Genomic DNA, 18702 nt, shown 5'->3' with positions numbered 1-18702 from the left:
TAAAAACAGCAGAGAGACTGTAAAGGAGGGGATAAAATGCAAAGCAGTGCAAGATGGGGCATGCAGAGGTAACTGGGCCAATGGCTGACAGCGGATGAAGTTACAGCTGAGGGACTGAAGAGAACACAGAATCAGAGGAGTTGGCATGGTCAATTAGAAGTGAGGAGGCCGGGGTCACGGCTTGAGAAAACCAGAGGAGGAGAAAAGGAAAACGGGAATGAGTGAGTTTACACATAAACACACTTATTCACAAAACGCACATTTAAAGCATAAATACGTAAAGACAGAAAGATTTATTAAATTAAAAATAGCAGTAAACTATTAGAGTAAAATGAGAACACACTGAGGGTTAAAGGGGGCCACATGACAAAGTACAACCATATTCTTCAATCTTTTCATCAGGTTAACAGAATATTCTTTGACATTTTTATTCACGTGTGAATAAAGTAGTGGGATAGTTTTGGGAACCACTCTATAAGACAAATCTTTATCTGTTTGAATAATGTTAAAGGGAGAGCTGGTGCCAAGCCAGATATAGTATTCCAATCTAAATAATTGATTTCACCATTGTAGCATAGTTATTACCATGGGAAATATGAAATGACTTCTGTTTTTAAATCCTTGATAAAGGAGGGAGGAATGGTTGCATGTTCGGACATCCAGGGTTCCACACACTGCTAAAGAGTTTAACATTGGTTTTTAGGTGGACCAGAATGGATGACATGTGGTTGTTATACCATTGTTATCGTGAACAAAACATAGATAAGGACATAGTATCTGCTTGAAGATGAATGGATTTCATATCCTAGAGGGATTTAGTTATTGTGAAGACTCCACAAGGTATCTACTAATGTATTGTAAAGAACTTGAATTGACTTGATAAATAAGTGAAGATAAGAAGATGTATGGCCCATAAATTAGTCAAGTGGTAAATAAAAATAGCGGAAAAGAGGGGAACTATTAAAGGGAAGTGGAAAATCAGTCTAATACACACTGATAAAAAAAAGGGGGGGGGCATGAAGGAAGTATGCACTGGACTTTTTATTCGTGTGTGAATTTGGTAGTGTTTTAATTTGTTACAGTATTGATCAGTTCAAAGGGAGAGTTTTAGTAACAGCTCTATAAGATCAGATACATATTTATTTATATAGGTCATGTTGAAGGGAAAGCTGGTTCTAAACAAAATATAGTATTTCAATTTGAGGTACTGGTTTCATGTTCAGACACCCAGAGTTCCACGCACTGTGAAAGAGGGTAACATTGTTCTTTAAGTGCATCAGAATTGAAGATAAATTGATAGAATGAGTTATGGAATAAATAGCAGAGCTTTACAGATCCTAGTAATGTTTTGACACAATATAGTGATGTACACATGTTTCTGAAATAGATCTATTAGTCATTTTAATACTAATTAGGTGTAAATGAATTGCAGTAATAGTAATAGTACAATAAGGAAGTGACATTTTTTTTTGGCTAGACACTTTTCAGGGAATGTGGGAAACAGCAAGGAGGGGTTGGAGATATCTTGAACATTATAGTTGTAATTGTGAATTAATAAATGATGGCGCTCCATATATACAGATTTGTATAGACGGAGGATGCTGGCCTGTGCTGGAACATCAAAGTCTCTGCAGAGCACAACACATGGCCAAAAAGACGGAGACCAACTGACCTTTGACCCTGACAGACAGGGTAACTTGGGAAGGCACTGTCAATGACTGACTCTGCGGTGAACCTGACCAAACCTGACTTTACAACCTGACAGTGTGAGTGTGAGTGAGTGTATGTCTGCACCTGATCAGTGCAACTGCGTGATTTGAAACGATGACTAATCAAGCATGTTTTGGACTAACACATTATTTTTGTGTGATAATAATGTGTGAAATGAGAGCTTTCCTAACATTGCACAAAAGGGGAAACCGTATCTAATCTGGTTGATGATGTTTCACTCCCACAGGAGGTGGCTGTTTGCAGAATGTGAAACTCAAACTAGGAAATTTGGAATTCTGTTTCTTTTAGGACTGAATGATGGAGAGAAACACTCTCAAGTGTTTACTGGGAAAAATGTTTGGTATTGTCTTATAATCCATTATGACCTGAAGGTTTTCTTCCCATACAGGTTTTTGTTTACACATGAGAGAATGTGTAAAAAAGGGGGAGTGTAAACTTTACAATGTACATTTTTCATTTAGGGACGGAAAGGAACCTGCTGCCCAACTCCATTGTTCAATCTGACCATTGATTGACAGTTTTAGAATTGACCTGCTCCATATTTGGGGATAAGAGGCTGTTTGGTGAATGTTGACATGTCTCTAGTATTGATTGAGTTATAGCAGGTAGCACAGGTAGAGAATCAGTGGCCAAGGGGCTACCAGAGAGATGTAAGTCCAGAATGAAATACTGGAGAGGCTGACCGGTGAGTAATGTGTCAACTAATGTTTCAACAGGTATTAAAGTAACTGAGGTTTGAAATGTAGAAAGAACATATTTACAGTTAAGCTAAAACATAGTAATGTAATGAGACACAATGTGATTTGGACAACATCATGTAACTAGCCTGGTAAAGAAGTAAAAGCCATAGACTTTATTGTTTAGGTCATTATGGGGATATACATTTCATCTACATTTAGAAAGACATTTGATGACAGTTGGTGGGAATTCTGTATTCATTTTTTCAGTGGGATAATATCTAAGCACTGACGGGTAGAAGCAGTATCACCAGGAAGCCATTCACTTTGTTAGTATTGTGATTTTGGTTGTTTTTGAATCCATAAGATTAGTGTGTTTCTTTACCAGAAACATTAGCAGTTCAAATCATATTTTTAGATTTTTAATGGGATCTCAGGGATTTCATTTAAAAATAAATACAGATGCTTGTCAGAAATTCAGAGCTATTGAAATATGTTATTTAGTTTACCTAAAGATGTTGGGGTTCTTATTTAGTGGGCACAGTCCAAGATTCTGAAGCAGCACAATTAATTTAGAAAACCTGTGCACACACGTCTGTTGTTTTAAGACACCCCACCAACAGGCTCCAAGTTGCCACGCACTGGTGGGTTAAACAGCCGAGGGCCCCAGAGCCCGGAGCGTAGGCTTGAGGGATTTGTATCAGATTTCTCCACACAGGTTGTTGATGCCAAAAGGGGGACAACTGGTACCACTGTGCGGAGCCAGTGTGCGGCGGGGGAAAACACCTGCAAGGACCCTAGACGACATCAGGACGGATCGGGCTCTCATCAGGGAGGTCGACTCGGAGGCTGTCATCAGCGGATTGGAGGAGAAGGACATCCATCATCCATCCAGCAGTCGTCCCGGGAGGCATCATCATCGGACCGGAGAAGGAAGATCGGGAGGACATCTATTCAGCATCGACTCGGAAGCCGCCATCAGCGGATCAGAGGGGACAAAGACACGGCAAGCCAGGACGGCACAGGGGACTCCACTCTCCGCTGAAACAGGAGTGTGGGTTAAGTGCAACAAGACGGTGTATGGAGCCAGCCAGGCCTGCCAAGCTATGGGCAGCCTCTACCATGACAGCTGCTTCACCTGCAGCGCCTGTAGTCGAAGGCTGAGAGGGAAGGCGTTCTACTATGACGCAGGAAGGGTTTTCTGTGAAGAGGACTTTCTGTACTCTGGGTTCCAGCAGTCTGCAGACAAGTGCAACGCAGGTGGACATCTAATCATGGACATGCAGGCCCTGGGGAATTCTTACCGCCCCGGTTGCTTCCGCTGCGTCATCTGCAACGAGAGCCTGGACGGAGTGCCCTTCACTGTGGACACTGAGAATAAAAAGTATGGAGACTCAGCAGACAAGGATGCAGTTTTTTGCAAGTGCCTTGTGTAAATTGCACTCTCTTTTTTAAGAGTGCAAAAGAGGGAATTGTAAAGAAATATTTGTATGTATTCAGGTTAGTAAACTATCAAGATGCTTAAAAAGGGAAAATGATTTGTGTAGAAAACTGGGCTGGTTTTGGGCCTGCTAACATGTGGTTTTGTGAGGACAAAGGAAGAGGGGGAAGGTGTGGAGTTGACATAGTCATCTCAGATCCCTGTGATAAGGAAGCTGAGCCACTGGGATTGGGGACTTAAGATGTGGGGTGTTGATGATAATTTGGGCAGCCAATCACTGGTCTGGAAGGGAGGCGCAGATAACTCCTCCTTGGGTCAGCGAGGGATATAGACAGAAACCCCGCTGTGTTCGGTCTCTTTCTCCTCTGGCTGGCTGGCTGGCTGGCTGGCTGGCTGGCTCACGTGAGTATCAGGTAAATGTGGGATCCCACAGAACTGTATGTAATTTGTACTGTATTGATTGTACTTGATTGTATTGCATTGCATATTACCATTAAAGTGGATTATTGTTAAACGGTTACTTGTTTGCTATGGGTTTCCTTCCTGTAAGATAACGGCTATGTTCTAGGAACGCGAGGAGGTTTAAGAAAGCGGACAAGTGGTCCACACAAATCTCCTAACAGTATGCTACAGGTTACATTGGAATTGGAATCTAATCCGTTCATTTTTGCAGGTCAGCAAGAAATCAGCTGTGCCCCCTCCGAGGCCATAGCCAAGGCTGCCCAGCCAGCTAGCCGTGCCCCCACAGACCCCAGCAGCCCCGTTACAGCCGAGCCAGCTAGTTGTGCCTCACGCTTCGAGACAGGTTAGAATAATAGAAAGTTTTATTCGCCAATCGCCATAAACAGTACGAGTCAGTATGCTACAGGTTACATTGGAATTGGAATATAATCCATTCCTTTTTTCAGGTCAGCAAGAAGTCAGCTGTGCCCCCTCCGAGGCCATAGCCAAGGCTGCCCAGCCAGCTAGCCGTGCCCCGACAGTGACAGCAGCTCCCACCCACCCCAGGGACACGTTGGCCAGTGACAACTCTGTGACTGAATACCCTACTGATAGGGGGAAATTCCCTGTAGATTTAGAAGACGATGATGTTAAACGGTACATTCTGAATAACGGGCCATGCAAGCCTGAAGGGCCATTCAAAAGGGATGGGAAGGGAAGGTGCTTTTCAAAAGAGTTCTATAACAAAACATCCAAAATTGGACGTAGAATTCCGCGCAAGTGGCTATGTTACTCGCCATCTATGGACCGGGTGTACTGTGAGCAGTGCTGGCTGTTCGGTGACAGACCGTCTGCCCATCACCTCCACCAAGCGTGGAGAATAGGAATAAATGATTGGCAGGGTCTCTCTAAAAAGGTTAAGGAACACGAATTATCTCGCTCTCATTTGGCAGCATGTGTCGTGTATGATACGTGGAAAAATAATCTGACCATTGACGCGCAAATATCATCTGAGTTTAAGAGAGAGGTGGGGTTTTGGACCGAGGTCCTAACCAGAATAACTGATGTTACACTAACACTGGCCTCTCGCAACTCTGCTTTCCGGGGTCACAGAGAGAAAATAGGTGATATAGATAATGGTAATTTCTTATCTACCATAGAACTTATGGCGCGTTATGATCCAGTTCTGCAAAGGCTTATTGAAAGCAAAAAGAAGGTGCACTACCTAAGTCCTCAAACTCAAAACGAAATAATTTCATTGCTATCGAAAAAAGTGCAGGACACAATCATTACAGACATACAGAATGCAGAATTCTATTCGATTATAATGGATACTACCCAGGACATTTCAAAAGTAGACCAACTGAGTCAAGTGTTCAGATATGTTACTATAGCAAATGATGAAAATGGAAACCCTACGGAGTTGAAAATAAACGAAAGTTTTTTGGGCTTCCATGCAGTCACAGACCAAACTGCTGCAGGTCTAGAGAGAGACATTCTCGAATCGATGGAGAGAAAGGGGATACTACTTGGGAAGTGCCGCGGACAAGGATATGACGGGGCTAGCAATATGAGTGGCGTCTACTCCGGTGTACAAAAACGCATAAGGGACAAAGAGCCCAACGCAGTGTACATTCATTGTGCTGCGCACAATTTAAACCTTGTACTCAATGACGCATGCCAAAATATACCTGAGATAAAAGACTTCTACGACACTGTTGAAAGGCTATATGTATTCTTTAGTGGAAGCATCAAACGATGGGAGCTTTTGGAAACACACCTCTCAGTGCCCAAGGCTGGCCAGCCTACACTGAAGAGACTATGCCCGACACGATGGGCATCAAGACAAGACGCCGTCCAATCATTGCGGTTCCGTTATGCTGACATTATGCAAGCGCTAACTAAGATAGACTTGCTCTCCAAAAAAAGCGAGGAACGTGCCGAGGCGACTGGCTTGAAAAAGGCCATGGAGAGCTTTGAGTTTGTTGTAATGACTGTAATACAGGGCAAGGTCCTTGAAACAGTCAACATTGTGTCCCAAGCTCTCCAGCGCAAAGACGTGGACCTCTTACAGGCGACAGCAATGCTTGGTAACGCAACCGATACACTTGCCCAACTCCGAGGAGAGTTTGATGGCTTAAAAGCGCACGCGCAAGACCTGGCATCCTCATGGGGTGTCCACAGTCTCTTCAAAGACAGACGCGCAAGGCGCACAAAGAGGCACTTTTCAGAGCTTTGCGAGGACCAGCGGCTCCAAGACCCAGGGGAGCATTTTAGAGTGGCGGTATTTTACGCAAATATCGATATTGTCGTTGCGCAACTCAAAAATCGATTTGTAGGAATGAGCGAAGTTGCACAGCGATTTTCTTTTCTGCTTCCCTGCGAACTTTTGCGCGCAACAGACAAGGATCTGTCTGAGTCTGCAAGTGCTTTATCAGGCCAGTATAAAGACGACCTGTCAGCCGAGTTTCCTTTCCAGATCCTGTCCCTCCGTAATGCTCTTAGGCCTACTATAAAGAAAATTGAGCGTGGAACAATCAAAGACCTGGCACAAACCCTGCTCATTGAAAATAAGTCAATTTTGCCAAGTATCCCCGATGTTGCCACAGCAGTGAAATTGTTTTTAACTATACCCGTGACTGTTGCCGGTGCTGAGAGATCTTTCTCAAAACTTAAATTAATAAAGACATATTTGAGGAGCACAATGTCGCAAGAGAGACTGTCTGGGTTAGCAGTCCTTAATATTGAGAGCCGACGCGCGCGCAGTATAGATTTAAAGACTGTTATACAGGACTTTGCGCAGAAGAATGCCAGGAGACGCGCTCGTATAAAAATAATAGGCATACAAAGCAGCTCCTGATTGCATCCTCTATGTAGCCTATATGTGTTTTATTTGTTTGTTTTTGTAGGCTACTTTTCTTTTATACAGAATGTTATATATATGTGAACCGTTCTGTTGTGTGAACTCCAATGATGATAGGCTATAACGTTCTACAATATACCTTCATGTTACAAAAAATACACAGCCACTTGTTTGTATTTGTCAATGATGTTTAAATCAGATGTATATTATTATACAGTTCCTACTGACCTTACTGTTTAAATCAGATGTATATTATACAGAAATGTCCTACTGACCTATAGGCCTATACTGTTTACAAAAGATGCCTGAAAAAATAAACATTTAAAAAAGTGGCCACGATGTCTATCCCATGTCACTCTATTATTGATTTAGGGGAGGGGGCGGGGCCCCATGGTCCGACCTGCGGGGGAGCCCCGCAATATTGCGCAACGCCACTGTGTGTGTGTCATTTGAGTTATAATCCCAAATATATTATTTAATAAGTGAATTACACACTGTAAATAATCATTAAGTATGACACCTTTTAGAATGTCTTAATGTTCTCTACACATTGAGACTTTCGCTTCTTAAATTACAGGAGTTTATGTTCATCTTTGAACGGGTAAAAACAATTTCAGAAAAATTCAGTCTCATTCAGAAAAGAATTCAGGCGGCAGACCGACCTGTTTTCTGATTGGACGATCACAGTTACGGATCAATCTGACCAATGAGCGTTTAGCTGCGCTCCTATATAAACTGGTGAGAACGGTGGTCGACTCACTTTCTCCTAAACGTCAAAGAATAATCACGTAGAAAATGTCTGGACGCGGAAAAGGTGCAGGAAAGGTCAGGGCGAAGGCCAAGACTCGCTCATCCCGTGCCGGGCTCCAGTTCCCCGTCGGCCGTGTCCACAGGCATCTGAGGAAGGGCAACTACGCCCATCGTGTCGGTGCCGGAGCCCCGGTGTACCTGGCCGCTGTGCTGGAGTACCTGACCGCTGAGATCCTGGAGCTGGCTGGAAACGCCGCCCGGGACAACAAGAAGAGTCGTATCATCCCCCGCCATCTGCAGCTCGCCGTCCGCAACGACGAGGAGCTGAACAAGCTGCTGGGAGGAGTGACCATCGCTCAGGGAGGCGTGCTGCCCAACATCCAGGCTGTGCTGCTGCCCAAGAAGACCGAGAAGCCCGCCAAGAAGTGAACACCCTGAACCCGCTTCAACAAACAACAAAGGCTCTTTTAAGAGCCACACACTTCCAACTAAAGACATTTCTCCCCCTTGCCTTATATGTATTGATGTGCACAACATGTCATGTTACACCAAGTCACCCAACTAAAAACACCCACATTATAGAGCAAATTATACAATTGAAACATAACCCTAATTTACTATTAATGATATTATGTTATTGCAGGTTGTAGCCTCTCTAAAATTAAACCTTATTTCAACTAAAAGCAAACTTTTTTTCACAATTTCCTTCGTACATCCAGCAGGTTAATCACCACATTCTCAAATGAATAGCGGTGTGGTTCTACATCCGTCAATCCACATAAATAAAGCCACAACGTTTGTTGGACCCATCATTAGTGTTTAACTCAGTTTACACTACATCAGTATTACTTATTGGCAGGTGTCTGCAGTTTCACCGATCAATAGCGTACCGTAGCATTTAAGCACTCGATGGTATCTTTATCCCACACGCACATTGAAATGAATAACAGGTTATATGTAGTTCCAGCCTTATCCACCAGATGTCAGTGTTCACCAACATGTTTGGAGCAGAACGAAAATAGTGGCTCTCTTGTAGTGGAATATAAATATTAACACACGTGTTATTTTCTATTAGCATTTTGAGAAATGAGGTACATCTAGTACATATATTAATGAAGTTAATATCTTTTAGCCAAATTAGCAGTTCATTAATGTGTTAGGAGTTAGTTTAGTAGCTCTAAAACATAATGGCACAAGCTATTATACAGCACTATTTCAAGATTAGATAAGCATGTAAATATTAACATCTTGAAGAATATTGGTAAACTAAACTGTATTTTATGGACAAAAACGTTTCCTCAACTTTATTTAAAACTCAAACACTAAGTACTATATATCTATAGAGCCACAATTAGAAACAGTGGCAGAATAGTATAGTTATATAACAGTAATTATAATAATTGTATTTACATTCAATAAAAACAAAAATATTTAGGATTAAAACTGAACTTAATAAAATATACAAAACATAATTCTTCATGTTTGAATTATTTCTTTAAATACTATTATAGCTCTACTATTTCTGCTTGACTACATTATTGTTATGGAGATACATTTCCGTGATCCATTATTCGTTAACTTAATTTGAATATAAAATTAACCCAAAATACATTTCGATTAATAAGGTCAAGTTTCATTTATTATCATATGCACAGTAGCTACAGTGTAGACGTGGCAATACAAATCTTAAGTCCCAGGCTCCTCCAACAACGCAACATAGTTATATAGGACAAAAGACAATAAAACTGTTTTTTTTTAAATTATTAAATTAAAATAGTGCAAAAAGAAACCATAGAATCAATTAGAATAAAATAGTGAATTTTATGTTGCAAGACAAATGTGAGGTGAAGTAAACTTGATACATAATAATAATAATAATAATAATAAAACATAAATAATAATGAATACAATCATCTCAATAATGCAGAAAATGCTTGAGGTGACCAAGTAAATGAAAGAGTCTATATAGATGTACAGAATAAGATGGACGAAAACAGAATGTAAAAAGAAATATTGTTTATTGTAGTGATATTTGTTTGGACTCAGGCTTTAAGCCTGGAAGAGGCTTTCTGTTTAAAGACTCGAATCACCCAATTACGGGTGTGTTCAAGTTGGTGCATCACAAGATTCATGTACGAAGTATTTAAAGGCAAAAAACTAAAACATACATAGATTAAGTGATTTTAAAAGGTTTTCAGGTTATGCGTCGACTAAATACAGAAATAATACATCTTCTTTTTCTGCAATTGATGTCATTTCTAATGTTATTTGGTTAACATTTCTGAATAAAAACAATGTATTGTGGTGACATTCATCGTGACCTTAAGAATATATGTGATAAACAGTCAGAAGATAATGCTTTATTTTAAGAGCAGAACACAAAACGCTCATCAGTCCCTCAGACAGGACCATGAAGTTCCAAGCTGAGCACAAGAGCAAAGTGTGGGAGATAGAGCAGAATCTGCCCTCCATAAAAACAGCAGAGAGACTGTAAAGGAGGGGATAAAATGCAAAGCAGTGCAAGATGGGGCATGCAGAGGTAACTGGGCCAATGGCTGACAGCGGATGAAGTTACAGCTGAGGGACTGAAGAGAACACAGAATCAGAGGAGTTGGCATGGTCAATTAGAAGTGAGGAGGCCGGGGTCACGGCTTGAGAAAACCAGAGGAGGAGAAAGGAAAACGGGAATGAGTGAGTTTACACATAAACACACTTATTCACAAAACGCACATTTAAAGCATAAATACGTAAAGACAGAAAGATTTATTAAATTAAAAATAGCAGTAAACTATTAGAGTAAAATGAGAACACACTGAGGGTTAAAGGGGGCCACATGACAAAGTACAACCATATTCTTCAATCTTTTCATCAGGTTAACAGAATATTCTTTGACACTTTATTCACACGTGAATAAAGTAGTGGGATAGTTTTGGGAACCACTCTATAAGACAAATCTTTATCTGTTTGAATAATGTTAAAGGGAGAGCTGGTGCCAAGCCAGATATAGTATTCCAATCTAAATAATTGATTTCACCATTGTAGCATAGTTATTACCATGGGAAATATGAAATGACTTCTGTTTTTAAATCCTTGATAAAGGAGGGAGGAATGGTTGCATGTTCGGACATCCAGGGTTCCACACACTGCTAAAGAGTTTAACATTGGTTTTTAGGTGGACCAGAATGGATGACATGTGGTTGTTATACCATTGTTATCGTGAACAAAACATAGATAAGGACATAGTATCTGCTTGAAGATGAATGGATTTCATATCCTAGAGGGATTTAGTTATTGTGAAGACTCCACAAGGTATCTACTAATGTATTGTAAAGAACTTGAATTGACTTGATAAATAAGTGAAGATAAGAAGATGTATGGCCCATAAATTAGTCAAGTGGTAATAAAAATAGCGGAAAAGAGGGGAACTATTAAAGGGAAGTGGAAAATCAGTCTAATACACACTGATAAAAAAAAGGGGGGGGGCATGAAGGAAGTATGCACTGGACTTTTTATTCGTGTGTGAATTTGGTAGTGTTTTAATTTGTTACAGTATTGATCAGTTCAAAGGGAGAGTTTTGTAACAGCTCTATAAGATCAGATACATATTTATTTATATAGGTCATGTTGAAGGGAAAGCTGGTTCTAAACAAAATATAGTATTTCAATTTGAGGTACTGGTTTCATGTTCAGACACCCAGAGTTCCACGCACTGTGAAAGAGGGTAACATTGTTCTTTAAGTGCATCAGAATTGAAGATAAATTGATAGAATGAGTTATGGAATAAATAGCAGAGCTTTACAGATCCTAGTAATGTTTGACACAATATAGTGATGTACACATGTTTCTGAAATAGATCTATTAGTCATTTTAATACTAATTAGGTGTAAATGAATTGCTAGTAATAGTAATAGTACAATAAGGAAGTGACATTTTTTTTTGGCTAGACACTTTTCAGGGAATGTGGGAAACAGCAAGGAGGGGTTGGAGATATCTTGAACATTATAGTTGTAATTGTGAATTAATAAATGATGGCGCTCCATATATACAGATTTGTATAGACGGAGGATTGCTGGCCTGTGCTGGAACATCAAAGTCTCTGCAGAGCACAAACCATGGCCAAAAAGACGGAGACCAACTGACCTTTGACCCTGACAGACAGGGTAACTTGGGAAGGCACTGTCAATGACTGACTCTGCGGTGAACCTGACCAAACCTGACTTTACAACCTGACAGTGTGAGTGTGAGTGTGTGTATGTCTGCACCTGATCAGTGCAACTGCGTGATTTGAAACGATGACTAATCAAGCATGTTTTGGACTAACACATTATTTTTGTGTGATAATAATGTGTGAAATGAGAGCTTTCCTAACATTGCACAAAAGGGGAAACCGTATCTAATCTGGTTGATGATGTTTCACTCCCACAGGAGGTGGCTGTTTGCAGAATGTGAAACTCAAACTAGGAAATTTGGAATTCTGTTTCTTTTAGGACTGAATGATGGAGAGAAACACTCTCAAGTGTTTACTGGGAAAATGTTTGGTATTGTCTTATAATCCATTATGACCTGAAGGTTTTCTTCCCATACAGGTTTTTGTTTACACATGAGAGAATGTGTAAAAAAGGGGGAGTGTAAACTTTACAATGTACATTTTTCATTTAGGGACGGAAAGGAACCTGCTGCCCAACTCCATTGTTCAATCTGACCATTGATTGACAGTTTTAGAATTGACCTGCTCCATATTTGGGGATAAGAGGCTGTGTTGGTGAATGTTGACATGTCTCTAGTATTGATTGAGTTATAGCAGGTAGCACAGGTAGAGAATCAGTGGCCAAGGGGCTACCAGAGAGATGTAAGTCCAGAATGAAATACTGGAGAGGCTGACCGGTGAGTAATGTGTCAACTAATGTTCAACAGGTATAAAGTAACTGAGGTTTGAAATGTAGAAAGACATATTTACAGTTAAGCTAAAACATAGTAATGTAATGAGACACAATGTGATTTGGACAACATCATGTAACTAGCCTGGTAAAGAAGTAAAAGCCATAGACTTTATTGTTTAGGTCATTATGGGGATATACATTTCATCTACATTTAGAAAGACATTTGATGACAGTTGGTGGGAATTCTGTATTCATTTTTTTCAGTGGGATAATATCTAAGCACTGACGGGTAGAAGCAGTATCACCAGGAAGCCATTCACTTTGTTAGTATTGTGATTTTGGTTGTTTTTGAATCCATAAGATTAGTGTGTTTCTTTACCAGAAACATTAGCAGTTCAAATCATATTTTAGATTTTTAATGGGATCTCAGGGATTTCATTTAAAAATAAATACAGATGCTTGTCAGAAATTCAGAGCTATTGAAATATGTTATTTAGTTTACCTAAAGATGTTGGGGTTCTTATTTAGTGGGCACAGTCCAAGATTCTGAAGCAGCACAATTAATTTAGAAAACCTGTGCACACACGTCTGTTGTTTTAAGACACCCCACCAACAGGCTCCAAGTTGCCACGCACTGGTGGGTTAAACAGCCGAGGGCCCCAGAGCCCGGAGCGTAGGCTTGAGGGATTTGTATCAGATTTCTCCACACAGGTTGTTGATGCCAAAAGGGGGACAACTGGTACCACTGTGCGGAGCCAGTGTGCGGCGGGGGAAAACACCTGCAAGGACCCTAGACGACATCAGGACGGATCGGGCTCTCATCAGGGAGGTCGACTCGGAGGCTGTCATCAGCGGATTGGAGGAGAAGGACATCCATCATCCATCCAGCAGTCGTCCCGGGAGGCATCATCATCGGACCGGAGAAGGAAGATCGGGAGGACATCTATTCAGCATCGACTCGGAAGCCGCCATCAGCGGATCAGAGGGGACAAAGACACGGCAAAGCCAGGACGGCACAGGGGACTCCACTCTCCGCTGAAACAGGAGTGTGGGTTAAGTGCAACAAGACGGTGTATGGAGCCAGCCAGGCCTGCCAAGCTATGGGCAGCCTCTACCATGACAGCTGCTTCACCTGCAGCGCCTGTAGTCGAAGGCTGAGAGGGAAGGCGTTCTACTATGACGCAGGAAGGGTTTTCTGTGAAGAGGACTTTCTGTACTCTGGGTTCCAGCAGTCTGCAGACAAGTGCAACGCAGGTGGACATCTAATCATGGACATGCAGGCCCTGGGGAATTCTTACCGCCCCGGTTGCTTCCGCTGCGTCATCTGCAACGAGAGCCTGGACGGAGTGCCCTTCACTGTGGACACTGAGAATAAAAAGTATGGAGACTCAGCAGACAAGGATGCAGTTTTTTGCAAGTGCCTTGTGTAAATTGCACTCTCTTTTTTAAGAGTGCAAAAGAGGGAATTGTAAAGAAATATTTGTATGTATTCAGGTTAGTAAACTATCAAGATGCTTTAAAAAGGGAAATGATTTGTGTAGAAAACTGGGCTGGTTTTGGGCCTGCTAACATGTGGTTTTGTGAGGACAAAGGAAGAGGGGGAAGGTGTGGAGTTGACATAGTCATCTCAGATCCCTGTGATAAGGAAGCTGAGCCACTGGGATTGGGGACTTAAGATGTGGGGTGTTGATGATAATTTGGGCAGCCAATCACTGGTCTGGAAGGGAGGCGCAGATAACTCCTCCTTGGGTCAGCGAGGGATATAGACAGAAACCCCGCTGTGTTCGGTCTCTTTCTCCTCTGGCTGGCTGGCTGGCTGGCTGGCTGGCTGGCTCACGTGAGTATCAGGTAAATGTGGGATCCCACAGAACTGTATGTAATTTGTACTGTATTGATTGTACTTGATTGTATTGCATTGCATATTACCATTAAAGTGGATTATTGTTAAACGGTTACTTGTTTGCTATGGGTTTCCTTCCTGTAAGATAACGGCTATGTTCTAGGAACGCGAGGAGGTTTAAGAAAGCGGACAAGTGGTCCACACAAATCTCCTAACAGTATGCTACAGGTTACATTGGAATTGGAATCTAATCCGTTCATTTTTGCAGGTCAGCAAGAAATCAGCTGTGCCCCCTCCGAGGCCATAGCCAAGGCTGCCCAGCCAGCTAGCCGTGCCCCCACAGACCCCAGCAGCCCCGTTACAGCCGAGCCAGCTAGTTGTGCCTCACGCTTCGAGACAGGTTAGAATAATAGAAAGTTTTATTCGCCAATCGCCATAAACAGTACGAGTCAGTATGCTACAGGTTACATTGGAATTGGAATATAATCCATTCCTTTTTTCAGGTCAGCAAGAAGTCAGCTGTGCCCCCTCCGAGGCCATAGCCAAGGCTGCCCAGCCAGCTAGCCGTGCCCCGACAGTGACAGCAGCTCCCACCCACCCCAGGGACACGTTGGCCAGTGACAACTCTGTGACTGAATACCCTACTGATAGGGGGAAATTCCCTGTAGATTTAGAAGACGATGATGTTAAACGGTACATTCTGAATAACGGGCCATGCAAGCCTGAAGGGCCATTCAAAAGGGATGGGAAGGGAAGGTGCTTTTCAAAAGAGTTCTATAACAAAACATCCAAAATTGGACGTAGAATTCCGCGCAAGTGGCTATGTTACTCGCCATCTATGGACCGGGTGTACTGTGAGCAGTGCTGGCTGTTCGGTGACAGACCGTCTGCCCATCACCTCCACCAAGCGTGGAGAATAGGAATAAATGATTGGCAGGGTCTCTCTAAAAAGGTTAAGGAACACGAATTATCTCGCTCTCATTTGGCAGCATGTGTCGTGTATGATACGTGGAAAAATAATCTGACCATTGACGCGCAAATATCATCTGAGTTTAAGAGAGAGGTGGGGTTTTGGACCGAGGTCCTAACCAGAATAACTGATGTTACACTAACACTGGCCTCTCGCAACTCTGCTTTCCGGGGTCACAGAGAGAAAATAGGTGATATAGATAATGGTAATTTCTTATCTACCATAGAACTTATGGCGCGTTATGATCCAGTTCTGCAAAGGCTTATTGAAAGCAAAAAGAAGGTGCACTACCTAAGTCCTCAAACTCAAAACGAAATAATTTCATTGCTATCGAAAAAAGTGCAGGACACAATCATTACAGACATACAGAATGCAGAATTCTATTCGATTATAATGGATACTACCCAGGACATTTCAAAAGTAGACCAACTGAGTCAAGTGTTCAGATATGTTACTATAGCAAATGATGAAAATGGAAACCCTACGGAGTTGAAAATAAACGAAAGTTTTTTGGGCTTCCATGCAGTCACAGACCAAACTGCTGCAGGTCTAGAGAGAGACATTCTCGAATCGATGGAGAGAAAGGGGATACTACTTGGGAAGTGCCGCGGACAAGGATATGACGGGGCTAGCAATATGAGTGGCGTCTACTCCGGTGTACAAAAACGCATAAGGGACAAAGAGCCCAACGCAGTGTACATTCATTGTGCTGCGCACAATTTAAACCTTGTACTCAATGACGCATGCCAAAATATACCTGAGATAAAAGACTTCTACGACACTGTTGAAAGGCTATATGTATTCTTTAGTGGAAGCATCAAACGATGGGAGCTTTTGGAAACACACCTCTCAGTGCCCAAGGCTGGCCAGCCTACACTGAAGAGACTATGCCCGACACGATGGGCATCAAGACAAGACGCCGTCCAATCATTGCGGTTCCGTTATGCTGACATTATGCAAGCGCTAACTAAGATAGACTTGCTCTCCAAAAAAAGCGAGGAACGTGCCGAGGCGACTGGCTTGAAAAAGGCCATGGAGAGCTTTGAGTTTGTTGTAATGACTGTAATACAGGGCAAGGTCCTTGAAACAGTCAACATTGTGTCCCAAGCTCTCCAGCGCAAAGACGTGGACCTCTTACAGGCGACAGCAATGCTTGGTAACGCAACCGATACACTTGCCCAACTCCGAGGAGAGTTTGATGGCTTAAAAGCGCACGCGCAAGACCTGGCATCCTCATGGGGTGTCCACAGTCTCTTCAAAGACAGACGCGCAAGGCGCACAAAGAGGCACTTTTCAGAGCTTTGCGAGGACCAGCGGCTCCAAGACCCAGGGGAGCATTTTAGAGTGGCGGTATTTTACGCAAATATCGATATTGTCGTTGCGCAACTCAAAAATCGATTTGTAGGAATGAGCGAAGTTGCACAGCGATTTTCTTTTCTGCTTCCCTGCGAACTTTTGCGCGCAACAGACAAGGATCTGTCTGAGTCTGCAAGTGCTTTATCAGGCCAGTATAAAGACGACCTGTCAGCCGAGTTTCCTTTCCAGATCCTGTCCCTCCGTAATGCTCTTAGGCCTACTATAAAGAAAATTGAGCGTGGAACAATCAAAGACCTGGCACAAACCCTGCTCATTGAAAATAAGTCAATTTTGCCAAGTATCCCCGATGTTGCCACAGCAGTGAAATTGTTTTTAACTATACCCGTGACTGTTGCCGGTGCTGAGAGATCTTTCTCAAAACTTAAATTAATAAAGACATATTTGAGGAGCACAATGTCGCAAGAGAGACTGTCTGGGTTAGCAGTCCTTAATATTGAGAGCCGACGCGCGCGCAGTATAGATTTAAAGACTGTTATACAGGACTTTGCGCAGAAGAATGCCAGGAGACGCGCTCGTATAAAAATAATAGGCATACAAAGCAGCTCCTGATTGCATCCTCTATGTAGCCTATATGTGTTTTATTTGTTTGTTTTTTGTAGGCTACTTTTCTTTTATACAGAATGTTATATATATGTGAACCGTTCTGTTGTGTGAACTCCAATGATGATAGGCTATAACGTTCTACAATATACCTTCATGTTACAAAAAATACACAGCCACTTGTTTGTATTTGTCAATGATGTTTAAATCAGATGTATATTATTATACAGTTCCTACTGACCTTACTGTTTAAATCAGATGTATATTATACAGAAATGTCCTACTGACCTATAGGCCTATACTGTTTACAAAAGATGCCTGAAAAAATAAACATTTAAAAAAGTGGCCACGATGTCTATCCCATGTCACTCTATTATTGATTTAGGGGAGGGGGCGGGGCCCCATGGTCCGACCTGCGGGGGAGCCCCGCAATATTGCGCAACGCCACTGTGTGTGTGTCATTTGAGTTATAATCCCAAATATATTATTTAATAAGTGAATTACACACTGTAAATAATCATTAAGTATGACACCTTTTAGAATGTCTTAATGTTCTCTACACATTGAGACTTTCGCTTCTTAAATTACAGGAGTTTATGTTCATCTTTGAACGGGTAAAAACAATTTCAGAAAATTCAGTCTCATTCATGAAAAGAATTCAGGCGGCAGACCGACCTGTTTTCTGATTGGACGATCACAGTTACGGATCAATCTGACCAATGAGCGTTTAGCTGCGCTCCTATATAAACTGGTGAGAACGGTGGTCGACTCACTTTCTCCTAAACGTCAAAGAATAATCACGTAGAAAATGTCTGGACGCGGAAAAGGTGCAGGAAAGGTCAGGGCGAAGGCCAAGACTCGCTCATCCCGTGCCGGGCTCCAGTTCCCCGTCGGCCGTGTCCACAGGCATCTGAGGAAGGGCAACTACGCCCATCGTGTCGGTGCCGGAGCCCCGGTGTACCTGGCCGCTGTGCTGGAGTACCTGACCGCTGAGATCCTGGAGCTGGCTGGAAACGCCGCCCGGGACAACAAGAAGAGTCGTATCATCCCCCGCCATCTGCAGCTCGCCGTCCGCAACGACGAGGAGCTGAACAAGCTGCTGGGAGGAGTGACCATCGCTCAGGGAGGCGTGCTGCCCAACATCCAGGCTGTGCTGCTGCCCAAGAAGACCGAGAAGCCCGCCAAGAAGTGA

General features: G+C 42.4%; 1 protein-coding gene across 1 annotated transcript; it reads left to right on the top strand.

The window, feature by feature from the left end:
* Nucleotides 1-7933: 7933 nt before the first annotated feature.
* LOC117461916 (uncharacterized) lies at nucleotides 7934-18702 on the top strand. The gene is made up of 3 exons (XM_034103912.2): nucleotides 7934-8328; nucleotides 10665-10683; nucleotides 18316-18702. Exons 1-3 carry the CDS (start codon nucleotides 7949-7951, stop codon nucleotides 18700-18702), a joined length of 786 nt encoding a protein of 261 aa, XP_033959803.2. The 5' UTR covers nucleotides 7934-7948.

The sequence above is a fragment of the Pseudochaenichthys georgianus genome, chromosome 17, assembly GCF_902827115.2.
Source record: "Pseudochaenichthys georgianus chromosome 17, fPseGeo1.2, whole genome shotgun sequence".
In the NCBI taxonomy this organism is placed as follows: domain Eukaryota; kingdom Metazoa; phylum Chordata; class Actinopteri; order Perciformes; family Channichthyidae; genus Pseudochaenichthys; species Pseudochaenichthys georgianus.
The sequence above is the reverse complement of the archived record's forward strand: the minus strand, read 5'-3'. Positions and strand labels throughout refer to the sequence as shown.